Source organism: Puma concolor, chromosome F2 (genome assembly GCF_028749965.1).
Source record: "Puma concolor isolate L17-30 chromosome F2, mPumCon1.1.hap2, whole genome shotgun sequence".
NCBI classification, from domain to species: Eukaryota; Metazoa; Chordata; class Mammalia; order Carnivora; family Felidae; genus Puma; species Puma concolor.
The window spans coordinates 34,480,943-34,508,374 of NC_141684.1; the positions used below are offsets into that span (position 1 = coordinate 34,480,943).

Consider the following 27,432-nt stretch of genomic DNA (forward strand, 5'->3'; position numbering starts at 1 on the left):
AATGTAAACCTAGTGTTCCTCAACCTTTCTCTTAAGTAGATGCAGTAAAACTCTTATCAACATTTTAATGTTATCCAGGTCCAAATGAATGTATAGTCTGAAGGAATCCCCTATCAACCAACCAAAAGCAACTTGAGAACAATTTAAGAAAAAATCTATACAACAGAATGGAGAAAAAATATTTTACTAAATGATATTGGTGATTTTTTTCTTTAGGAAGAAACTATGTACATTTAGAAAAATACCTTGATAACCTACTTCAGAGCAGAAGGAGAACTCCAAGGGAACAGACTGAATGGCAACACTTAAGAAAACATAGTTACCCTGATATGTATAAAAATTAACAGAAATTGGAGAGTGAAAAGGAAATGGAAGAGAAAAGAAAGGATGAGCTAAAAGAAAGTAGGATAACAACATGTCACTGAGTTGGAATCCACTGGGCAGAAACGCTCAGAGACTTTTCAAGAATGGGAATGTTTAATTCTATTTTGACTTATCCACTGTATGTAAACCTCTTCACCATTATCCCTAAATCTCCAAAGAAATGCTATGAACACAGCTGCCTGGTGATAGTCAAATTTTAAAATCCAGGAAATAGGGCTGTGTCTCACATTCAGCTTCACACTAGGGCAGAGAAAAAGGCAAAACATACAGCAAAAATCAATAGTGAAGGGGTGCCTGGGTGGCTCAGTCAGTTAAGCGTCTGACTTTAGCTCAGGTCATGATCTCATGGTTCGTGAGTTTTGCCCCGCATCGGGCTCAGAGCCTGGAGCCTGATTCAGATTCTGTGTCTCCCTCTCCCTCTGCCACTCCCCTGCTTGCACTCTGTGTCTCTCTCTCTCTCAAAAATAAACATTAAAAAAAATTTTTTTTAATCAATAGTGGAACATTGAACTGTTTTGTTGTAATTGCAATGACAGTATTAAAAATTAGAACAGAGGAGAAAACTCATTTAATTGAATATGCCTGGCATGTGACAAGTGGTGAGGTAGATAGTTGAGAAATATGTTCATGGAAAAACATCTATGATATTCCATTAAGTAGAAAACATTTATAATGAAGTACTAAGCAGAATACAAAATCATACATACACCATAATTACATATATATATATATATGTATATATATATATATATATATAAAACATATGATACATAAAGATAAACTATAAGGGAATATGTAAAAATGAAGTTGTATAGGGAGACAAGAGTATATAGAATTTTATCTTTTTTTTAAATGTCTACTATTATTATTATTATTAAGATATCTAGGGGCGCCTGGGTGGCTCAGTCGGTTAAGCGTCTGACTTCGGCTCAGGTCACGATCTCACGGTCCGTGAGTTCGAACCCCGCGTCGGGCTCTGGGCTGATGGCTCAGAGCCTGGAGCCTGCTTCCAATTCTGTGTCTCCCTCTCTCTCTGCCCCTCTCCCATTCATGCTCTGTCTCTCTCTGTCTCAAAAATAAATAAACGTTAAAAAAAATTTTTTAAAGATTTTTAGTAAAAATTGAGATAAAATAGTCTTTGAATTTTCTATTTCTGTTTAATATAATCAGCCTTCTATGTGAAAGTATTTGAAAGACGGTGACTTCACTAGCTAGGATGAGCAAAAGAGAATTAATATAAATTTAAGAGTACTGCTATTTGGATCAGTTTTTTTTAAATTTTTTTTTTCAACGTTTATTTATTTTTGGGACAGAGAGAGACAGAGCATGAACGGGGGAGGGGCAGAGAGAGAGGGAGACACAGAATCGGAAACAGGCTCCAGGCTCTGAGCCATCAGCCCAGAGCCTGACGCGGGGCTCGAACTCAGGGACCGCGAGATCGTGACCTGGCTGAAGTCGGACGCTTAACCGACTGCGCCACCCAGGCGCCCCAGGATCAATTTGAAAAAAGTATGAATAGCCTTGAAATAGACACTTGTCAAATTACATAAGTCCATAACACAGCTTAGATTTTTTGCAGAATTTATAAAACAAAACAACTTTAAATACTATTCCTTTTTAAATACTATGAAAAGCCTTTTAAAAGTCTGACTAACTAAACTTCCAGTCTCAAGAGGGCAATTTGCTATTAACAACAATCTCAAAATCCTTTAGTGAAGAAAAATGTCCAAGGACAAATACCCAGATGAATTTCACCTGTGTTCTCCTCACTTCCTCTCACTCTTGTCTCATCTTCTAACCTCAAGACTGACCTTCATATAAACAAATGAATCTAACTTCAGATAGGGATGGCGAGCACAAAACTAGGAGCAGGGAAAGTAACCTAAAAGGCAACATGTTTATTTTTCTTTTCCTATTAGTGTTTATTGCCTATCCTCTGTATGCTGGGTGCATTATATTTGCATCTCACCACAACCCTAGGAAACAGGCATTATTGCTCTCGCTTTATAGATAAAGCAACAGAGAGTCCCAAAGTGACTTGTTCAAGGTCACACAACTAGCAGGTAGGCTATGACCCAGGGACAGACTATGCCAAAGCCTTTCCTTTATGGGAAAAGCGCAGCTGCTTATACACGGTGCACTGACTTGACTCCCTGAAACCAGCTAAGGAAACACAGGAGTAGGAGGAAAACAAGCAGAAAAAAGCCATATTTCTAGTCATAAAGATCCAGCTACTTATATAAAGCTGTCTTGACTGATTAGATTTAGACTATAGAAACTCCCCTAAATTCTAACCAGACAAAAACAGGAGTCATAAGAGGGAAATTTTTACTAGAACTGCCATCTTACACTGTTAAAGGAGCCAGCCCGACTCTAAATCATGTTTCTGACTCTAGTAAATTGTAAACAGAGGTAAAAGACAAGTATACCAAAGCCATAAAAACAAGTACTGAGATCAGAGTCCTGAACCTAGGCCAGGAATCAAGAGTTCTGAAGTGAGGAGTGAGCATTGTTTATGTTAGTAGTCCACAAAAGGGTCTAGGAAAGAGAACCAGTACAGGATTGACTCTAAGCTAGAAGGCAATAGCAGATTATTCATGAATCACAGAAATGAATGAGAACTAGGAGGTAAAGGCCAGGACAAAACTGAGAAATGTAAACTGGAAAGGGTGGGAAAGAGAAGTGTTTGAAAACATTGGAAATATTGAAACATATGGTAAATCGTGAGACAGTTTGAGCTATGGCATGGTTATATAAATTCCTGCTGCAAAATCTGGTGGCAGATTGGAAGCATGTGTTCCAAAACAATTCCATAAGACTTCCTATTACAGTTGAAGAAAACAAGTAATAAGGGTTTTATGCCCTTAATGGCATCCGAGTCTCTTCAAAAGGTGATTTTAATGTAACTTTTTAGATGAAAGCACCACTGATTTGGTCCCAATCTCAAATATTTCAGGATATATATCGTATATATAATATACTAATCCACTGAATTATTTATTCCATACATATCCCCCTTAGAAGAAGAGAACCCAAGCAGGGTTTGTGCTCCCCACAAGCGGGGCTCGAGCTCACTGGATGCAGGGCTCAAGCTCACCCAATGTGGGACTCAAACTCACGAACTGTGAGATCATGACCTGAGCCAGAGTCAGATGCTTAATGACTGAGCCTCCCAGGTGCCCTAAAGTTGCTTTTTTAGAAGGTACTCTGCAGCAATAGAGGACAAATCCAGGACAAAGACACAAGATCACAAAATACAAGACAGTATATGGGAGGGCAGATGGGCTAAATGGATAAGGGGCATTAAGGAATCTACTCCTGAAATCATTGTTATACTATATGCTAACTTGGATGTAAATTTAAAAAATAAAAAATAAATTAAAAAAAATACAAGACAGTAGCAGTAGCGGTAGAAATACACTGATGAGAATCTTCACGCTAGACGTTTTGACACTAAATTAATAGAATTTATTGATAGAACACACCCTATCAATGCTTTTATTTCAACACCTTTCACTGCAATCAAACATACCAATGAGATAAATTCAAATTTCTTAACATGGTATATAAGAATAGATGATTACAATATCTAACAACTGATAAAATCATATGACATTAATATACAAATCAATATATAAATTAACATTAAAATAAATTTCTTTCCTTTTTTCCCAAATAAACTATGGATGTAGACATATAAATATCTGCTTATTGTGTAATAAGCTGTAGCACAAATTATTCATATAGTCATTTTAATAATTCCAAAATCGTCTCTTCAGTTTTAGAAAGTGTTGAGTTAATCTCTTTAAGAGGCCGTGATTTGATATTTAGAATCATAACCAGGTTCTCCCAACATCTTCCTATTACAATGACAGTCATTAGTCCCCAGTGCCCAGCAGCACTTAGTTGCGGCAATAAAGCAGATGGGTATGCTGTTTGCGTGTCATTGCCACATAAGAATATGAATGCTAGTGTTTCCCACAGGGCATGAAACTCCTGTGCCTCAGGACACCCCCAAAAAAGTGGTGCCACAAAACTAGCTGCACTGCAGCCTGCTCCACTGCTTCTAACACCAACAGGACATTCTGGAGTATCAGGCAAGCACTGACACTCCAGCCACTACATGACTTACCAGGGCCACATTCATCCACACCAGCAAGGTCAGTGGGACCCATAATCCATCTCTACAGCTTGCACTGCACATCATTAGGTAACTTATTCTGTCAACAAAATGTACCAGTTTGCAGGAAAGCGATTCAATATTTTAATAACTACTATCTCTGTAATGGTGAATATAGTTGAATAATACCAGTCCTGCATACAGGACTCCTTACAGCTGACTCCAACCAACTAGCTTCCACCAATTCAACCCTTCCTCCCATCTTCCACGCAACTAGCCATATAGGAATACTGGTGATTCCCCAAAGACACTGTGTTCTTCCTCAGTCCATGATCTGCACATATCTAGAATGCCCTTCTCCTCCACATACTGAGTTATAATTTGCCTGAAAAGCCAGGTTATAATAACTTCCCCTAAATCCTCCATGTTCATAAAGTCACCCCTGTCAACTCAACAATTGATAAACACCCATTTTAAAGCATTTATCGTATATTTGGTTATTTACTTACATGATTCTTACCCACCAGATTATGAGCAACTCAAGGGTAGAGACTATGTCCTAGTCCTCTCCATTTCCTCAGTGAGTACAGTGGCTCGTGTATGGCAGGCACTCAAAACACATGTATTTAAAAGAAGAATGAAAAAACACCTAAACCAAAAGCAATTATTACCTTTGATCTTCTATACTAGATGCCATCACTGGAAAATTTTACATGCAAACTTAAACATGTACAAGAGAATACTTATCTTTTCTAAATTCTTTTAGAGACGACAGAGTGTACGTGACTTTGCAGAGGTGACACCAGTATAGCACTCCTCCCTGGCCTTCCCACTGGATTATCTCAGATAGTCTAATTACTACTTTTTCCGTAATGGGGTTATTATCAGTGAAGTTCTTTGTTTTAGATAGATACGTAAAATATCTATTTTTATTTAATTTGCCCTTATTTTCACATTTTTCTAGTATATAAAGTATGCATGACTGCTATCATTATCCTCATCAGCATCACCATCTCACATTAGCTGTCCCTGTTAGAGGGAAACCTGGGTAGCTCAGTTGGTTGAGCGTCCAACTTCAGCTTGGGTCATGATCTCATGGTTCATGGGTCTGAGCCCCACATTGGTCTCTCTGGTGTCAGCACAGAGTCTGCTTCGGATCCTCTGTCTCCCTCTCTCTCTGCCTCTCTCCTGCTCATGCTCTCTCTCTCAAAAATAAATAAAACATTTTTAAAAAATAAAAAAGACATCCCTATTAGAATACAAATTATTTTGTCAATTTGTTTGTTCTTTCTTTCCTTCTTTCTCCTGTCTTTTGTTTCTTATTGGCTTTTTTTTTTTTTTGAGATAAAATCGGTATATAATTTTATATTAGTTTTAGGTGTCCAACATGATAATTCAATATTTGAATACACCATAAAGTGATCACAATAGTCTCATTACTGTCCATCAACATACAATTGACCCTCTTCACCTTTTCCCCTCTGATAACCACCAATTTGTTCTATCAATGAGTTCTTTTTACTTTTGTTTTTAGATTTCACATATAAGTGAAATCATATGGTGTTTGTGTTTGATGTACTTCACTTAGCATAATACCCTCAAGATTCATCCATTTGTCACAAATGACAAAATTTCTCTCTTTTTTATGGCTGTCACTACATTTTGTGTGTGTGTGTGTGTGTGTGTGTGTGTGTGTGTGTGTGTGTGTGTGTATCTTCTTGATCTATTCACCCATCAATGGAAACTTAGGTTGTTTCCACATCTTGGCTATCGTAAATAATGCTTCAGTGCATACAGGGCTGAATACATTTTTTAAATTAGTATTTTCATTTTCTTTGGATAAATACCCAGAAATGGAATAGCTGGATCATATGGGAGCTCTATCTTTAATTTTTTTTAAGTTTATTTATTTTGAGAGAGAGAGAAGTGGGTGAGAGTGCACCAGCAGGAGCAGGGGTGGGGGGGGTGGTGGCTGGGAGGGGTGGGGCGCCAGAACAAAGAGAGAGAATCCCAAGCAGATTCTGCACTGGCAGTGCAGAGCCCAACCCGGAGCTCGATCTAATGAAACATGAGATCATGACCTGAACCGAAATCAAGAGTCTGCCATTTAACGGACTGAGCCACCCAGGAGTCCCTATTTTTAATTTTGAGGAACCTCCATACTGTTTTTCATAGTGGCTTGCACCAATTTACAATCTCACCAATTGTGTACATGGGTTCCCTTTTCTCACATCCTCTCCAACCCTGATTTCTTATTTTTTGATAATAGCCATTCTAACAGGTGTGAGGTGGTATCTCATAGTGGTTTTGATTTGAAATTCCCTGATAAGCAGTGATGTTGAATGTCTTTTCATGTGCCTATTGGCCATCCGTATGATTTCTTTGGGAAAATATCTATTCATTTTTTAATCAAATTGTTTGGTTTTTTGTTATTGAGTTGCTTGAGTTCTTTACAGATTTTGGATATTAACCCCTTATTGGATATATGATTTGCAAATATTTTCTCCCATTCAGTAGGTTACCTTTTCATTTTATTGATGGTTTCTCTTGCTGTGCAGAACCTTTTAGCTAGATGTGGCCCCATTTGTTTATATTTGCTTTTGTTGCCTTTGCTCTTGGAGTCATATCCAAAAATTCAATACCAAGACCAATGTCAAGGTACCTACAAGCTATGCTATCTGCTAGCATCAGTGCAACTGTGAATTTCTCAAAATTTTAATTATTGAAGTTAAAGTTTAAATCACTAATTAAGCAATATAGTAAGGATCTCAAACTTGGGATCCCCATACCTTGAGAATTCTTCTCAAACAAAATGTCTTAATACATGAAAAGTTTATCTCAAAGCAACGGGGCAATGTCTTAATACATGAAAAGTTTATCTCAAAGCAACGGGGCCAAGTAAACAATGCCAGTACCTTACCACAAAGTAACAGATTTTAATTTTTTAAAGCATTTGCAAGTGAAAGGGCGCCTCGCTGGCTCAGCTGGAAAAGCATGTGGCTGTTCATCTCAGGGTCATGAGTTCCAGCCCCAAGCTGGGTGTAGAGATTAGTTAAATAAATAAATAAATAAACCTTTTTGTAAAAGCGTCTGCAAGTGAAAATAAAGCACAATTGCAAAACTGCTGATTTACCAGTTTGCATAAAAACTACCAACACTATATTTTAAAATAACTAAACCAAAAAGAAGACAAAAGGGAGACAGAGAATGAATGACACTTTCAAAAATATTATTAGTAAGTGCATTGATGGCATGTGTGAGGATATAGAGACAAATTCAGTCAAGCAAACTACCAACTAGAGGCGTCTGGGTGGTTCAGTCGGGTAAGTGGCCGACTTCAGCTCAGGTCATGATCTTGTGGTTTGTGAGTTTGAGCCCCACATCACTAACAGCCCCACTGTTAGTGCAGAGCCTGCTTGTGATTCCCTCTCCCCCACTCTCTCAAAATAAATAAGCTTTAAAAAAAAAAAGAAAGAAAAGAAAATTACTAACTAAAGTTTTCATTGCAGATTAATGAATCTACAGTTTGTTATCTAGTTAATAACTGCCATTGCAGTGCCTAAAGACAAATGGCAAAAAACATATTATTTATCCTACAAAAAAGTACCAGATTTTGAAACAAAATATTAAAGAAATGCTGTATAATTTTATGACAAGAAACTATAAAGTCTCTACAAAAAAAGTTTATTCTGGAAAAAAACTGAAATTTAAGTAACACTATTTTATTCCCAGAGAAGATCTGGAATGTAAAATCTTGCCTATAAATATGAATTCCACATTAAATAATGTTTTCAAAATAAAAAATCTAATCAATCACCAGCTGCTACAATCCCAACTATTGGCTTTATACAGAGAAATGAGTTCAGAACACCACTCTCTGCTGTTCCACACCTCAGTGTGTTGTCTATTCAAAAGGAAAGCTTTCATTTTAAAGTTTATGGGTTAAAAATAAATATTGACACTGTGAGTGATTCTCACTTTACAGATTTGTTGAAGGCTATTAACTGACTTTAAAAAAAAAATGGCTTATTTAACTGACAGTTTCAAACACCTGGATGAACTCAGTCAAAAATTTTCACGAACTGTGCGAAAGTACATTAATGAGTATGACAAAGCTTATAGATTCAAAGCAATAGCTCAGTTTCATAAAAATTAAGTTAAAATGATTCACCAGTGACAGTCAATGTTATAAGCTGAGTCCTAATTAAGGCTAGCAGAGTACTACATATGCTTCAAGAAGAATATCAACATTATTTTTAAATAACTGACATTTTTTAAACTTCAATTGCATTTGGAATCCATTCACATTATCAGAAGAAATTCAACATTACATTTGTCAGTGAAAGAAAAGAAAGAGCAAACAGTTAAAAAAGTGTTACTACTATTGGAGTGAAATTTAAAGAGAGTGAATTTTCAAGATGAATAGAATGAAAGGAGTTTCTATCGATCAAGGAAAAGGAAATAAGTTTTTTCTTACAATTTGCTACCAACTACTTCTATAGTTTGTCAATGGTGAGCAACAAGAATCTGAAGAGATCATCACCAAATGGTCTTGATCAGGAATTATGTGTATATGTTTCAAAAATAAGTACATAAACCTTATAAAAAGTATCCTCATAGAAGCTAAGTTTCTCATTTTAGATGTCACAGGGTATTATTTAAAAGTTTTTACAATTCAACGTTTACTCTCTTCCATAATACCATGCATTTTGTTTTGCTTATAATTACATAATAGAAAATGTGGGGCACCTGGGTGGCTCAGTCGGTTAAGTGTCCAATTTCAGCTCAAGTCACGATCTTGCGTTGAGTCCGGGGCCCTGCGTTGGGCTCTGTGCTGACAGCTCGGAGCCTGCAGCCTGCTTCTGATTCTGTGTCTCTCGCTCTCGCTGCCCCTCCCCCACTCACACTCTGTCTCTCTCACTCTCAAAAATGAATAAATGTTAAAACAAATTAAAAAAAAATGTGATTTTTTTTCTCCAAGCTTTTATTTAAATTCTAGTCAGTTAACATACAGTGTATTAAAATACCAAAAGCCCATAATTACCCACCTATACCCCCCCCCCCAAATCCAAACAGCTCTGAAAATAGAACTTCTTCTGTAAGCCTGGGCCAAAATTCTTGATCTGATTTAGCATACAGTCTTTATCTAACCCATTTGTAAATATTCATGTTTCACTGGAGAAATGAGTTTGATTAGGGGCCGCTGTCCTACCCCTGCTAAGAGTCATATATTGTATGGCATGTGCATTTTACAATCCAAAACACTCTGAAACACATCTGGCACCACAAATTTCAGCTGAGATGGAAATTCCATCTCCATTTTACAGAGTTTAGGGAATTAAAGTGACTTCTTCAAGACAACATAGCTTGTCAATGATGGAGGGAGAACTCTACTCCACACCTCCAAATCTTGTTTTCTAGTCCTCTCTACACTACTGACCATAAGTGAAAAAACCTTTTTCTACATAAAAAGACATTCCATATTTCGTATAATATCATGCCAGCATAAGTTAATATAAAAATTTTAATGCAGAACTTAAAAACAAAGTCTGTTTGTATCTAACCTTCAAAAAAATATACTTCCCGCTGCTTAAATTTGTTTACAGCCTCACCGTGTTACACAAATGAATTAAGGTCACTCTCTCGTTTGTGGTTACTGACCCAGAAGTTAAGACCACCATCAACTTTTATTCTGATGCTATTTTCACTAAAATTCATAAAAACCACAAAGCAAATAAAATTTTAGAGGAAGAAATATAAGTAATTATGCTAGGGACTGCAACATTTTCTAATACCGATCCTGTCAATCTTGTGATAGTTGCATTTTTCAACAAGTATTTCTGATTTTCCCTCCCTACGTGGTAGGGCTACACTTTTCTGCCCTGAGTTAGGCATGATCAGCAACTTGCCTTCGCCAGTGAAATGTGAGAAGTTGTATATATATTTCCGAGAGGAAACTTTAAGAGAAAAGTTGCAATTCACCCCAGTCTTTTCATTTTGGTCTCAACGTTCCAAACAGCTTCTTTATTGGCCTGTGTCCCAGAATGAGGATAACATAGAGACCCCAAGCGCCCCAGAGAAAACATATGGCATGGAAAATAAAGAGATCTATACTGTTTTAAGCTACTGATATTTAGGGAGAGCATAGCTTATAAACTGACATATTTGCTACCTCTCAGCTCCAAATCCACCCTTCTTTGTCCTGTTTTGATACTGGATCTGGACTCTGTAACCATTTGTCCTTCCTCAGTTGGCACAATTGTGAAGCTCTGTCAGCAGAGGGAGCCAGAGTGACATTAAAGGAAGAAGGGGCTTCTCCTTCTGGTTCTGGGTGCTTTGGTGTTTGTCCTGTGTTCCTTGGCTGTCCGGAGCTTGGCAGCCAGTGGCACTCACCCTCCTAACACGTTTCACTTAGCACCCTAGCGGGCATCCTTCCAGCAGTTTCAGTAGCACCCCAGCGGACACCGCAATAGGTGGCTTCCCAGAGACTTCCCTGAGAACTCCAGCCAGCTTCTCTGCAAGCCCCACCAACACCCTCGCAGATGACTTCCAGCTTGCCCGCCCCAGCTTGTGGCAGCTCAGTGAGGTACAACCACACCCTCTAACAAGGGCTGAATCTCAGCCTTAGCCTTGGGGGAAGAAGGGATGTCTTCCAAATGTGTTGCTTCCTTGGGTACTCAGCTTCAGCACTAAATGAGGTGGCTGCTCACTGCTAGAGCTTAATAATCCTTTATATTAAAGTTTTCCTGTTCAAATTACGACTGTAGTTTCTGTCTCCTCACTGGACTCTGACATCTAGTCTATCCTAACATATACAACTACATAGTGTGACATGAATTTATATTAGTAGTTTTGAAGGACAACCTTGGTTCGTGTTCTTTTTCTACTTTATTTCATAGCTATTTTTAATGTTTTATTACCTAAGTTAAACCAATTAATTACATTTTAAACACTGACATAAACTTCAAGTCATAATACACACTACATCTTCTCACTAATTCAGACTTCTTAGCTAATAATTATAAGAAAAAAATAATACATGAAAGCACACTCATTGCAGGATAAGAAAAGGTTCCTAGACCAAACATGCAAGAGAAACCATATTCCAGGGACCCCTGGGTGGCTCAGTTGGTTAAGCGTCCAACTTCAGCTCAGGTCATGATCTCAGGGTTTGTGCGTTCGAGCCCTGGGTTGGGCTCTGTGCTAACAGCTCAGAGCCTGGAGCCTGCTTTGGGTTCTGTCTGTCTGTCTCTCTCTCTCTCTCTCTCTGCCCTTCCTCTGCTTATGTGTGCTCTCCCTCCCTCCCTCCCTCCCTCTCTCTCTCTCAAAAATAAACAAAAACACTTCAAAAAAAAAAAGGTTTAAGGGGCACACCTGGGTGGCTCAGTCGGTTAAGCAACAGACGGGCTCAGGCTTGGGTCATGATCTCGCAGTCGCATCGGGTTCTGTGCTGACAGCTCAGAGCCTGGAGCCTGCTTTGGATTCTCTCTTTCTCTCTCTCTCTCTCTCTCTCTCTCTCTCTCTCTCTCTGCCCCTCCCCCACTCGTGCTCGCTCACTCTCCCTCTCTCTCTCTCTCTCTCTCTCAAAACTAAACATTAAAAAATTATTGAAGAAAAAAAAGATTTACATGACTGTCAGATAATGAAAATATTTGGAAACATTTCAATAACTCTTCACTATTTAGTCATATGGCAAAGTTAATTCTCTTTCCATAAAAATAAATCCAATTATTAACTAAAATGAATACTTAAGAATACTTATGTGCTCTTTATATTCGAAGAATATAGAAGAATTCACACTGCTTGCCCCCAACGCCCCACCCCACTGGCAGTTAGACCAATATTTTTATTCAGGAGGAAATTTTTAAACAAATAAAAAATGAAGAGCAGATTGGGAGTGAGTTGAGGGAAATAAAGTATTATAAACCCATAGAAAAGTGCATTGTAAAATATTTCAGAGATATTATTCTGGAATTTGTATCTCTGTATACAAAATATATTAAAAAAAATAAAAGTAGTACAAAGTCTACTTTATAAAAAAACATATATCCAATTGTGTCTAGGCCACTCACTAATGTAAGGAGAAAAATGGCCCCTCAAAGGTATTCACACTCTAACCCCAGGAACATGTAACATGTAACATCTCTTACATGGCAAAAGGGATTTTACAGATATGATTATGATGGGGAGATTATTCTGGAATATCTGGGCCGAGTCTAACCATCTGAGTACCTAAAAGAGAAAAATCTTTCCCCACTGTGGGCAGAGAGAGATGTAGTGACAGAAGAAGGGCCAGAAATGGCATCATGAGAAGGATTTTCCAGATAAACACACTGAGGTGCAAAATTACCAAGTAACAGCTGAGATTCAAGCCCAAGTTGGCTGACTCCATAGTCCAGACACCTAAGCACTATGGTCTTAACTGTTTTCCAGAAGACTAAATAGCAGTGTGATGGAAAGAGAATGACTTTTGGAGTTAGAAAGATCTACCCACCTCTGTGTTCTGCTACTTACAGCCTTTGTGACCTGAATCCTAGCACACAGTAGTCACCAAACAAATGTTAGTTCCCTCCTTCACTTTCTGCTACAAGTCTAGAGACCTATTCAAATTCAAAGCAAATCCTATGTAGAAGAGACTTCAGATACAAACTGAATACTAGTCTCACACTCCTGAATTTCCATTTCTCTTTCCTCTCATTCCACATATTCCTTCTAAGGAATCAGCTAAGACAACCTATGGTACCACAAAACTGTCTCTATATTCTAAGCTTTCATTATTACATCAACAAAAATAGACTGTCATTTTACTGTAAGAACATTACTAGAAAGTAAGGAGAAAAAAAAAGTTTAAAGAAATGAAGCATGAGGTATAGGTAAAACAAAGGGACTTCAAATAATTTTAGCCATAGTACCTCAAAGAAACAGCTTATTACACACATCTTCTAGTTCATCTCTTTGGCTCAACTTTGTTACCATGTTGCCTTGTTAATATAGTTAAAAAGTGGTCACTACCCATATACTAATATGTTTTAAGTGAATATTCTTTATCACCTACAAATCAACTTTATCACCTGTTCTAGACATTGAACGTGGTCTTAACAAATGCTTTGTCCTCAAAGGTGCACAGCCTCCGCACTAGCTGGCCATTTAAATGTCTATGCTCCAGTTCTCTTGATTTTAAATCTCTGGGGATTTTCAAGCATACCTACAAAATGATCCAATTTCACACATTCTCTCAAGATTCATTTAGCTTCCTGCCCCTGCAATGCCACCATCATCATTGCTCAGAGAATTTTCTTTTTTGACAATGGTTTCCAAAATGCTAACGACTCCTATTTCAAATAGAAAAATACTCCACATGAGAGCAAAAAAAAGTGTCTACCACCAGCAAAAGGTGGCTTAAACTCTCGCATCCTTGAACAAATATTTATTAAATGAAAAGTCTTTTAAGTGAAAAAAGTTATTTATTAAATATATGGTCTTCACTGATTTCATGTGTTGTTAAAAACACATGCTCGATTCCTAGTTTAACTAACACCATGCACCATAACCAATAACTGGCATGTCCAAGAAGGATAACAATGAAACTTCTTGCAAATGTGACCACCAAATCCCAAAGATAATCATTTCTTGAGGTATCAGCAACTATCCACTGTTAGGCTACACTTAATTAATCACTCAAAACACATTTATATCCACTCACAATGGACTACCCACTGCAAACACAGTCCTTTTTCTATAATTTATTAGAAAAGAGGAAAAGTAATTCAATGACTATGATATAATAAAAAGTAGTTATTAAGAGTGCAAACTCTAGAATATGACTGTCTAGGTTTACATCCTGGCTCCCCACTAAAAACTTTGAGCATACAACTTCAGTCTTCATTTTTTTCATCTATAAAAATGATAAAATAATAACTTCTCATAAGGTTGTCATGGGGGCTGAATTAGATAATGCATATATAATGTAGCATACTAACAGCACAGTAAGCATCCAGTATATGTTGGCTATGGAGTATTAATGTTGTAAGAGTTACAGTAGAAGTATGCAATAAGGGTTGTGAGAGCAGAGGAAAACCTAACCCAGTTTTCAGCTGGTTGGAAACCTGACATATATCTGGATTAAGAACTAGTAGGACTTAGGAGCACATCGGGCTGACTCAGTCAGTGGAGCATCTGACTCTTGATCTCAGGGTTGTGAGTTTGAGCCCCACGCTGGGTATAGAGATTACTTAAAAATAAAATCCTAAACAAAAAATAGTAGAACTTAACAACAGAAAAGTGGGTAGGGCTTTCTAGGCAAAGAGAACAATATATCCTAGAATATTAAAAGAAAAAAAAAAACAATAAGGAACTAACTTCAATTTGATACAACCAAAGGTGTTCCCCAAGAAAGACTACCAGGATATAAAAACTGATAAAACCTCACAAAGGGACTTCTATGACACACCTAGAAATCTAGACTGCATAGTAAATGCAGTGGGGAAGCACTGACAAATATTAAGGACTTTAAAATAGATTTGTGTGTTGGACTGTTGTACTATTATGGAAGATGGGTTAGAGGTGTGCCTGAAAGTGGAGATACCCATTTGGAGACGAATAATTAAGGAAAATATAATAAAGGCATGAAACAGTGCCCCGACAATGAAGACAGAGAGAAGGAGAGAGATTTCGAAGATCTTTGGAAGAGAATAATGACAGGATTTGGTAACTGATTATATTTGAGAGCTTAGGGAGAGTAAGGAAATTAGAAGGACTCCCCACCACCAGCACCAGGTCTCTCTGGTCTTATAAAATTCACTTCTGATTTCTATAAACCTTCCTAACCTTTAGTTTGGAAATGGAATTTAACCATAGCCTTCAACCTGCAAAACTTCTAACATGCAAAACTTCTAACATGCAAAACTTCTAACATGAGGCTTCAATTTATTCTAAAATGGATCCTAGCTGGGGTGCCTGGGTGGCTCAGTTGGTTAAGCATCCGACTTTGGCTCAGGTCAGGATCTCACAGTTTGTGAGTTCAAGCCCTGTGTCAGGCTCTGTGCTAACAGCTCAGAGCCTGGAGCCTGCTTCAGATTCTGTGTCTCCTCCTCTCTCTGCCCCTCTCCTGCTCATGCTCTGTCTCTCTCTCTGAACAATAAACGTTAAAAAAAAATTTTTTTAATGGATCCTAGGATTGCAAATTTTTCTGTCTTATTATGAGGTCTGTGTCCTATATCTGCTTCCAGAGCAGGTATCTCTGTGAAGATTCAGTGTACACACCTACCTTCTTGCACCTTCTCCAACAAATCCCCAGTTGGGGTACCGCCCACTTGTCATCAAGCAGATGAACAGACCCTTCCTGGTAAATTCTGTATTCACAAATCCTATGGCTGATTTAAGACTTAAGTCAGCTTAGACCAATCATTAAAGAGAAATCAACCTGTGGTAATAAAGTTCAGTACCACAGAAATACTTCTGGAGTCGACCAGTGTAGACGGGAACTTTAAAGCTTTCCAAAGTTAAATAAGTAACACATAATAATCATGAGAATGTATTACTTACAATAGCCACAGTAATAGATACAGCCCTAAAATCAGTGACTTAACAAAGAAGTATATCTGTTATTCATACAAAGTCTAATGGAGGGGGGAGGCTAAGTCACCAGCCAGAACTTAATTACCCCAATCCATTTAGAAACAAGGAAAGCTGGAAAAGGTAGTCCAGGGCTAGGCAGTGCTGCATAGCAACAACTCTGTGAAAGAGGAATGTTAATCTTTGATGAACACCTAGCTATCTCCACTACAAAATTCATTTTTAACAGAAAAAAATTTTGTGCTGATAAAAACATCAATTAATTCTTTCAGCTCTTGGTCAAAAGGAATTATGTGTGATGTGTGATGAAATAGACTGTTCATATATGCACCTGAGAAGCAAATTTTTCACCAATAAACACCATTATGGTTATACTGTTATCTAGTTATATTGTTCAGGATATCCTTTTTTCCCAGCTTTAACATCCTAGAAGCCTAGCTGCAGAATGCATAAAACTGCTAAGTTATTTTTCCCTTACAGCTGAACATAAACTTACTTGGGGGGAAAAAAAAAACTGCTAAAGAACATAAAGAATTCTATCTTCCTCCTGTGCCTAAAAGAGCATTTAACCAGAACCTCTGTTTAGCAGAACCTACCAAATTACATGTGTGTAATGTAAGAAGGTTAAGTTTTTATAATCTATAAACTGTTTGAAAGTTCTTAACTCTAAATGTCTTTAAAAAGCGTTTAGCTAGCACTATGTGATATGGAAAATACAAATTGGAGCTTTTTGACATGTGTATATAATGTACATCTAATACATGTTCATAATACATAAACTATGTAAAATTCGTCCATTCTTAGCCTAATTTATACTATCTAGTTGCTTACAGTTGGGGGGGGCGGTAACAGTTCTAGAGAGAAAATAGGTGAAATAATATTCTATCACTTTTAGACCTAAACCTGTTCTTAACTTTTCCCTTTCTATAATTCTACTTCTAATCCTATTTCTAGAACTTCCCATCACACAATCTAACAAAACTTCTCTCTCTTTCATAACACAATACGGTATGAAATCTGCAATAATTCACTAAGCTAAGATAAAGAGGAACAGAATCTTCTCCAACCACAATATGTCATTTACACAGCTAATCTCTTTTCTTTATCTTCCTAAACTACACTCACATTTCCAAAATTCCCTTGGAGGTGATATAGGAATATATACAAAAAAGGAAATTTGTTCTAGTTAAATCTAACATATAAAACAAAGATTGCGCAAGAGTTAAAAACATCTGAAGAATGAAACAAAACCAGATGGTGAGAAACTCACGGACACAAAGTTGTCAATGGGAGCAAGGAATGTTCAATAAAAGAAAAACAGATCTGTAGTTTTGGGGGAAAAAATGACAAGACGTTAATAGATTTAGTAGAAAAAAGTTTTCTAAGCTAAAATACGAAGTAGCATTCCTCACAATTAGGAATGGATTCAAACAGTACTGATCTTCTTCTCCCCTTTTTCTTTGCCTTCTCTTCTTTCTCCCTTTTTGCCCTTTTTACTGCTACTCTATTATTTCCCATCCTGTCCCCCCTATATCACAAGTTATAGCCACTTCTAGTACAACTATTCACATTATAAACTGTTTAGAATAAGAAAAACAATAAAAGAAGCCTTCTCCGGCTGGTCTCTCAAGAGAACAATGGTCCTGAGACTAATTTAGAGAGCTGACCATCAGTGAGATGAGCAAAGACAGATCTACATGATGTACAGCAGTCAGTTGAGCAAGTCAGGCACCCTGAGAGCTTACTTTACCCTTACTTTTTTACCCTTACTTTACCTCCTGTTGTCAAATCCCAGTAATTTGGCTCCTAAATATTTCCAAATCTATCCTGCCTCTCCACCTCCAGCAGAAGTGTCCTCTTTCAGGGGCGCCTGGGTGGCTCAGTTGGTTAAGCGTCAGACTTCAGCTCAGGTCATGATCACACAGTCTGTGAGTTTGAGCCCTGCGTCCAGCTCTGTGCAGACAGCTCAGAGCCTGGAGCCTGCTTTGGATTCTGTGTCTCCCACTCACTCTGCCCCTCCCCTACTCATACTCTGTCTCTCTCTCAAAAATGAATAAATGTTAAAAAAAAATTTTAAAACAAAAGAAAACAAAAAAGAACTGTCCTCTTTCATATCTCCATCATATATCACCTGGATTACCAGAAGACTCTCCTAACTACAGCCCTGGTCTCTAGCATCAATCCCTCAGACTTGGCTGGGGGGTGCCCAACCAAATCTGATTACACTGTGTCACTGCTTAAAATCCCTCTGTTACTCCCTACTACCTTCAGGATTAAATCCAAATCAAAGGAAAACATACAACGTCTTTGAAGCTCTGACCCTTGCCATCTCTCAAGTCTCCTCTACCAACTCACTTCCAATAAGCCTTACGCTCCAGACATTGTAAACCACTTCAAATCAGTTTCTTGACTATGCCCTGCCTCTCTTTTACAAATGAGAGTTAAAGTCTGGCATAGAAAGACTTGGGAGTTTTCGTATTTTTGTTTGGAATATCTTCCTCTGCCCAATGAACATCTACTCATCCTTTGAGTCTCAGCCTAGGTGTCATCTCCCCCAAACTGGATAAGGTGCTCCTGTTCAATGAATATATCCATGATACACTGTGCACGTGGTCTCCCAGCACTTATCATGCAATACTGTAACTGTGGTTTATCATGTTCCTTATAGTGACTTCCTACAGGGTTAGCTGAGAATGGTTAAGAGTGTTTTAACACCCAGAAATAGATATCTGCATTCCATCAGGTGACTAGAGAATACGACAGTATCTGTAGTCTCTAGAATCTTTAACATCTAGGAGTAAAATTTCTACATAATTAAAAAGGATAAAATGTGTTACACCCTCAAAACAATACCAAAGAGACAGCAAACTACTCACTTGATTACTCTGACATATTTTTTACTATGGTCATGATGTTCCAAAAACACTTTTACTGTGTTTTTTCATGACACTTCACATTTCAGTGTGCTCATGCGATTATGGTTGGCCTTCAGTTGTCTGCCTCTGAAAGGAATGAATTATAGAAATTTCTATCCAAAATATTCTGTGCATCACTTACCATTCAGCTCTGTTAAACACACTGGAAATATACAAACACTTTCAAAGTAAAGTCGTAATTTTTAAAGCAAAATATTCTTTATATTAAAAAATAATTACAATTTCAAGATGACATATTACAATATTCTTCTGGTTTCTAATCAAAACAGATGTGCTCTTAGTCTAAAAGAAAGATGCGTCAAGGGGCGCCTGGGTGGCTCAGTTGGTTAAGCGACTGACTTCAGCTCAGGTCATGATCTCGCAGTTTGTGAGTTCAAGCCCCATGTTGAGAGTCCCTCTCTGTCTCTGCCTCTCCCCCGCTCATGTTCTGTCTCTTTCTCTTTCTCTCTCTCAAAAATAAATTAACATTAAAAAACATGTTTTAATAAACAAATAAAAGATGAGTTGCAATCATACGCAAATACTGTAAGTTTTCTCCTAGTAAAAAAATAATAATAAATAAATAAGCAAAATTGCACATAGGTTTAAAAATTACAATTGATTTTGCAAATAAGGGCACTACTACCTAAGCAAACTTTTTTCTTCTAGATCTTCAAATTTCACCTTGAAAGCAAGCACTACCTAGCTGAACACAGTATTTTATTCCCCAACATTTCATTCAGTCACCCAACTAATATTTTTAAGTACTACTATTAAAACATTGTGTTGGGTTAGAATGGCTGATATGGTGAACAAGACAGACATGGTGTCTGCTCTCTGGGAGTTTATAATCTAGCAGGGCAGACAGACCATAAACAAATAAAGAAATCGTAAATTTTAATAAGCATAACTGGAAAATATTAAAGATGATATGAAAAAGAAGAAAGAAAAGAACCTACTTAAGAACATGGGGCAAGAAAGAGCTCTCTAAGGAGGCAAATTTGAAGCTAAGAGGCAAAGTGGAAGTCATACAAAGAGTGTGTGCATTTGAAAAGCAATGGAAAGCAGAGGAGCACTCTAAATTGACACTTCAAAATGAGATTAACCTGATAAGATTCGCTGAGTTCTCAGATATAAGACAAATAAATAAATACATATTTTGATTTATTAATAGAGTAAAAAATTGATCCCAGACAACTGTAAGGACAATCACAGAGTAATTTGCACAAATTAGTTCCCTCGCATTCACCCATGATAATCAGTATCTTGCCAATAACCAATAATTTGGTGTCTTATTTCTGCTGCTACACCTTAGTTTCAGACTCTCTAAAAATGTTTTTTGCTGAGGAAATTGCTGCCGATTCATGACCTTCCCTCTCCATCCCTGGGCTTCTAGATAAATAATGAAGGCACTTAAAAGTCCTTCGGGCATTTTTTTGACTTCCCAGTAGACAAGGAAGAGAATGTCTCAATTGGAAAAAAAAAAAAAAAAGTTAAGATTTCATCCAAGAATGCTATGATAATATTAAGGTTCAGAAACTATTGTCTAGGGGCGCCTGCATGGCGGTTAAACGACTGACTTCGGCTCAGGTCATGATGTCACAGTTCGTGGGTTTGAGCCTCACATTGGGCTCTGTGCTAACAGCTCAGAGCCTGGAGCCTGCTCTCTGGATTCTGTGTCTCCCTCTCTCTCTGTGTCTCTCTCTGTGTCCCCCGCTCATGCTCTGTGCCTCTCTGTCTCTCAAAAATAAATAAATGTTAAAAAAGAATAATAAACTATTGTCTATAATCAGTTAATAACGACTTTTTTTGGCACACTTATTTATGCCAGGACATTTAATCTACATTGATCATAACAATCCTTCAAGGTAGGTGTTATTATTTTGATAATACAGATGAGGAAACATGGGCTCAGAGAGTTTAACAACATAAGCAAGACCTTACAGTTATTAATTAGTAAAATAAGGTTTCAAGTCAAAATCCAGCTGGCCCCTCACACTTGCTTCCATTACCTCTCTCTTCGTCACACAGTATAATCAGTTCTTTATCAATATATACTCAATGACAATATAGTCAACAAGAAGATATTATTTAATTATCCTAGTTGTTTTAAAATACAGATTATATATAAAGAATTGATTAGGTACTTTCTCATAAATGCCAATCAATTTTTTAGAATGCATTTGCAATTCTTAAAACTGATAGATTTTTCATTCTTGACAATGGTCATGGTTATTTACATAATCATAATAATGATTTTTGTTTAAAAGTCTTCATGATTAAATTGCATTTTTATTTCGCATGCCATGTTCTTAAATTTTCATTTTAGCTATAAGAAGAAAATATGGTAGTCTTTTAAATATTAGAATGAGAAAGATCATTCTAAGTACATCACAAACTCAAAAGACATAAAACAAAAAGTGAAAAATTAAAATGCATTTTTTAAAAATACTGATCAGTAAAAAAAAAAAGGCATAAAAAAGGTCATAAAACAAATGACAATAAAAAGAGCTTCTACAATTCACTAAAAACGACCAAAAGAAAAACAAAAAACTAAACAAATGCAAAAGGCTCTCATCCTCACTGATAATAAGAAAATTTCAATTAAACCTACGATGGCATATCTTTCACCAAAGTATTGGCTAAGAGTATCACACACTAAATTGGAAAGGATATGAGAGCCTCCCTAGTTTAGGTCACTTATGCATAGTTATTGTATGAAAATAAATTTGGCAATATTTATTAAAATTTAAAATATACTGACCTTTTGACCCAACAATGCATTTCTAGGAATTTATTCCAGAGATATATTCAAATATGTAAGAAATGATATATGCACAAAGATATTTATTGCAGTGTTGTTTCTAATGGCAAAATTAGAATCAACCTAAATACCCATAAATATGGTTCTAGATAAAGAAATTACAGAACATTCATAAAATGAGATATTACACAGCCATTAAAATGAATGAGGAAGCTATATATTAATGGGTGTGGAACTGATCTCCTAAAAAGTAAACTGCTGGGCACATTTATGTTTTTTATGTTTACACATATACATCCATACATCTGTGTGCACACACACACATTATAGATGCACACAATATGTGATATATACATATATCTACTTTTACACATAGAGTATTTCTGGAATAGTATACAATACAGTGGCAAAAGTAGTTGCCTCTGGCTTGGAGAAAAAGTAGCTAAGAAATTTTGTACCATAGGTATATATTATCTATTCGTAGAAAAGCTTATAAATTGGCTTTGAAAAATACTCTTAAAATTGAATTATTAAAAAAATTTAGAACTGCTCATCTATGTTTTAAATATAAGCTAAATTATTACTCTGATCTATCATGAAATCTTTACTCACTGTCTTCTTTTATTTGGGAAGCAAATAAAAGACATTTGACATTAATAAAAAATCCAAACTGAGAATACAAAGAAAATTTACACAGCAAAAAACATTATTTCTAATTTGTTATAAAAAAAAATCCTTATCTGAAAGACTATGATATGCACATAGTAGAAACTCAATAAATATTTACTGAATGAATACTTACTTTTCTATTGATTTCAGTGGTTTTGTTTATCTCATACATTTTTTTCTTAATACCACATCAAAAAAAAAATCACTCGAAAATATAAACCTAATAAATTATGCCTTTCTTTCAAAAAAATTATTCTTCATTTTCCCAACAAAATTTATAAACTGCCTCATTAACATTACAAGTCATATCAACATTACTTATTAGTTACCTAATATGTGCAGGTGTTAAGTATGCTGCAAAACACAAACTCCAAAGAAGGGTACATTATTATTCTTGCCCTCAAGAAGTTTACAATCTTGAAAGACGAGGCTTAAAAACATTAATAAGTAAAAGAACACTATAGATTTTACCTATAGATTGAGTTATCAAAACTAAAACTGCATGTGGATTTCTGGTAAGGATAAAAAAAAAGCAATTACTGATCTATTGAGGGATCTACTGAGATACAGATGCTTCAAAATTTTAGTATCTCAATCAGACGTAAAATAAAATTACTTGATGGTAACAGAAGACTTCCGAATATATGGATATTCAGCAAGGCTTTGAAGAAATTGCTAATAAATATAAATAGTCCTTAATTAATCTCTTCATAGAAAGAGAGATTACTATAGTGGTCTCAATGTCTTTTGATCACTCACCTCTCCCATTAAAAATATCTCAGGCGTGAACTTCTAAATACGTGCATATGTATTTACAAATTATATGGGTCTTAATATTGTCAATCTATATATTAAATATCAGTAATATTTAATTTCTTTTCCAAAGAAAGATAGAACTTGAAATATAAGTTTTAATATTCTCTTCCTGTACTCCAACATATCATCCTGTGATGTACTTCGTATGCACATCCCCCTTGGTATGAATTCTTAATATGAAAATATTTTCATCCAATGGTTTCAATTTTTCACACATCAAACTTTAACGTAATTGTTACAAGGCAGCAGACATCAACTTGATTTTCAGTTTGTTTCTCTCTGTCCATGACCTTCTCTCAAAATAAATGTTAACATGCAATTAAATGGGCATCTCTAATTAAATGGACATCACTAAAGACAAACAAAGGACAGTGTAGTCTTGACCAGATAAATGACCCCTAAAACTTAATGAGAAATAGTAATCATTGAAGAATACTAATATCACTTTTTCTTATATATAGTATTTGTAACTTAATACCCAATATTGATAATATATTACTTAATACATTATAAACTTATTTAAAACATTTTTTTCTTTCATTATAATTCTATTATAAAATCTAATGTTTTCCTCATTTTCCTTGCCTAGTCTTAACTAATTTAAAAAGCCAAAAACATTTTTATAGAACATTTAAAATTAAATTTGTAATTATATTATGCTTTAACTCCAAAAAACTTCTTGTTAAAATGAATACAAAAATAATTCTGAAGCCATGTAGGCCATTTTGAGGTATAACTCCTTCCAAGACTAAGTTAGGCAGAAATGCAAATAGATATTTAAAATAAATATGAAGATTTTTCATCAATGTAATCTCTCTGACTGTATGAATGTATGTTTAGAGAATGTTTCTACCTAAACTGTGTGAATATGAATGCATGAACATTCTATGTATTTGCATAGTATACAGGCTTACACAGAAAGGTAATGTATGTAATGTAATGTACCTACCTGAAAAAGCCTTTCGCAACATTTTCCTAATGTAACCTATTGTTCAATCTGAGTAATTCTTAATTCAGTATTGAAAAATTCATTTACATCTTTATATACTAGAACAATAAGTGGATTCGGAACTACAGTGAACTAGCCAGTACATACTATGATTTAGCATACTACCAAGAAATAAAAACACATTGTACATTTAAATATATGGGTCAAAGAAATAAAACTATGTTTTATTTGACATCACTTTGGCAACACTAATTTTATCACAATTATAGTAGGAAATATAGATTCATATACTTAAATATCAAATTCTAAGTCATCAAAAAGCTAGGCATTGTTAGTATATATAGTAAAGCAAAGTGAGTATTATGCTCAAAAAGCTTTTAAAAATAATGCTTTATTCTAGCATTAGTTAAAATAAGCTACTTAAATCTCATAACCATTTTTCATTTACCAAGCCTACTAATAAATCATATTCCCAAACAAGTCTCCAAACCCACAAATTAGCTTTGAAGAAGCAACTCTTCTTTATTCCAGTTAGTATGTCAGAAATATTTGTTCTTAGTCCTTCAATTTTTCTCAAACATGTAGAGATATTTGATATATTTTTACCATAATTTACAGTATTTTCATTAAAATATGAAAATATATATGTATAGACAGAATTATCTCTGTATAAGTGTATTAAAGAATACTGAATTCAACAACCTGTTTTAAAATTTACATGATTAGAGGTCAGTGTATTGCATCCTTCATAGAGGAACTCTACTCTTTCAATTTTGTGTTTCTGTGGAGAATATGGGAAAAATATATTTGATAACATGCAAAAGAGCAGTCCCACCGCTGGCATATAAACTGTCCAAGTTAATCTCTTAGTGAATAATTCATTTCAAGTAAAAAGAAAAAAGTTGAGTTGGAAAAACATAAAAAGGTTAAGCATCTTCTGCACAATCTCTTTCACACAGTATCTGAGAAATCAAATAACCATAAAACATTTAACAGCTAACCTGTAGAAACAAATCTCTTTGCTAGACTGACAAAAGGCGTCTCAAAGCTGTATCTCTGTCTGGACAGTTCCCTGGTGCTGAAGTTACACAGCGCTAAACCGCCGCCTGGGTGCTGCTTTTACTCTCTCACCCTCGGCAAAATCCCGGCTGCCTACACTATGAACACGAGTAGTAGAACTTCACAAGGTAGGAAGCATCCCAAACTGCAGTAACGGTAGGAACTGGAGCCTCTTCAGAGTCTCTTCAGGATTAAACAGATTTACTAGTTGCAAACAGGAAGAGCAGCAGAGTGCAGGGTGTTAGAACCCGCCGAGGGGGAGGGGCTGGAAGATGGCGGCGGCCGCACACCCACCCGAGACTTGCCAGAGTTTAGGCCCCTCGCCTGCACAGCCGCCCCCCTGCCCGCAGCGACCGCGGGCAGCTCTGCTCGTCTCCGCGTCGGAGGCAGGGCCGCCCTGCGGAAGCGCGGGACGAGGGGCCCCTGCTGCGCCCGCATCCCCGGCGGCGCGCCTTCGCCCGGGTCCCGGCCAGGGAGCACCTGTGCACGGCCATATTGGATTCATTGCCCCAGTCACTGCCACCGCGCGGGGGCGGCTGGAAAGGAGAGGGGACGCGCGGAGCCTGGGTTCAGCTTCAGCCCGGTGGGGACCCTGAAGCCCAACCGGCCCGTGGGGGAAGCCGTAAGGACGCCCGGGAAAATTACAACGCCTAAAGGCTCGCCACCCTCATCTCGGCCGGCCTCGGCACCTTCCCTTCCCGACACACACCCCCGCGCTCTGACACCCAGAAAGCAGCCCCGGCGGCCGGCGCCGGCCGCAGCCCTCGTGGCCCAGGCGCCGCCGGCTGGAGGGAGGGCGGCGATCCGGGGCGCGCAGGCGGCCGCAGGGCAGCGGCCGTGGGGGGCGGAGGGGAGGGAGGGAGGCGGGAAGATGGAGCCGGGTCCTTACTTGAGCACCGACTGCTCCTTCTCCTCTTCTTTCTTCTGCCGATCCATGACGGCCAGGATGATTTTCCTCTCCTCCTCCGTGAGGTGGCTGAGGTCGGGCATCTCGGGCTGCAGGGGCGGCTGAGAGGCCGCCGGGGTGGGAGCCGGGCGGCCCCGCGGCCCGACAGGAGCCGACATGTTTGGTGGAGCCTAACCACCCTAGGGAAGCAGGGAGGCAACTCCACTGGCGGCGGCGGCGGCACCCGCGCGGGCGGCTGGGGCAGCCTCCGGCGCTGGGACAAATACATACAAATCAACGGCCTTCAATCCAAGGCGACAGCCCCCCTCCCCCAAGAAAGAAAGAGCGGAGGGGGAGGGGAGGGCGAGCGCGGCGGGGAGTGAGGGCTGAGGAGTGCGCTCCGGGAAATGTTTCTTCTTCCCGGGGGCGAAGGGCTGGCAAGTGAGCGGTTTGGCAGAGAGGAGCGGGAGGCCGGGCCGGGACGCGGAGTGCGCGGAGCGGCGGGGGAGGGTGGTGGAGTAAGGTGGCGGGGACGGCTAAGGGTGGGGTGACTGGAGGGAGCGGGCGGGAGGGCGGCGCGCCGGCCGGGGCGCGAGTGTGTCCGGCGGGGGCGGGGGCGCGCGCCGCCGCGGAGGGGAAGGGGTAAGCTGCGAACCAGCCCCCTGGGGGAGTCCCGGGAACTCGCTTCGAGCGTGGGGAGGCAGCGTCCCGCCAGTCGGAGGGACGCCGGGGCGGGAGCAGAGAGGGGAGTGAGGACGCAGGGGCTAATTTCCCAGAGAAGCAGCTCAGCTGTCCCGCCGGCTGACGCGTCACTGGGCTTCCAGACGCCGCGGAGGGAGGACCCCTCCAGAAACGACCAGGGAAGGGCCGCGGGGCCGAGGGCGACCGCCGGAGACAGCTCCGGGCTAAAGCGGAGAAGCGAAAGCTAGGAAGGGATGACTAGGGCTAGCGGCGGAGATTCCCGGGGCCACGGCCCACCGGCTGCCAACGCCCGGATCCGAGCGAGCTTCGACGCGTAGCAGGGTCGGGCGCTGGTGCTTCCTCATCACGCGCCCGACCGCAGACCCTCAGCGGCCGCCGCCCCTTGGGTCGGTGGAGTCGGCGCCGGGGGCCCGCTCCCTACGCCGCTGCTGCCGCCGCCGCCGCTCGGTGCAGCCGCCCGCGCCGCCTCCGCCCCTCCACCTCCCGGGCTCCTCCCGCGGGGGCCGCGTCACCTCCTGGCCGCCCAGGCCCGGGCCAGGCGAGCACCCCTCCCGAGCGCGACCTGTGGGCTGGGGGCGGGCGGGCAGAGGAGGA

At 38.7% G+C, this 27,432-nt stretch overlaps 1 protein-coding gene across 33 annotated transcripts in view; it reads right to left on the minus strand.

The window, feature by feature from the left end:
- Positions 1 to 26,317, minus strand: part of RIMS2 (regulating synaptic membrane exocytosis 2) — a 614,335-nt gene extending 588,018 nt beyond the window's left edge. For 32 of the 33 annotated variants that reach the window (XM_086695424.1, XM_086695433.1, XM_086695420.1 and 29 more), the window contains exon 1: positions 26,140 to 26,315. In XM_086695424.1, coding sequence (XP_086551550.1) covers positions 26,140 to 26,315 — 176 coding nt within the window. Of the gene's footprint in view, positions 1 to 26,139 lie in introns of all 33 variants that reach the window. The other variant, XM_086695440.1, reaches the window with a different exon arrangement.
- Between the last annotated feature and the right edge of the window lie 1,115 nt (positions 26,318 to 27,432).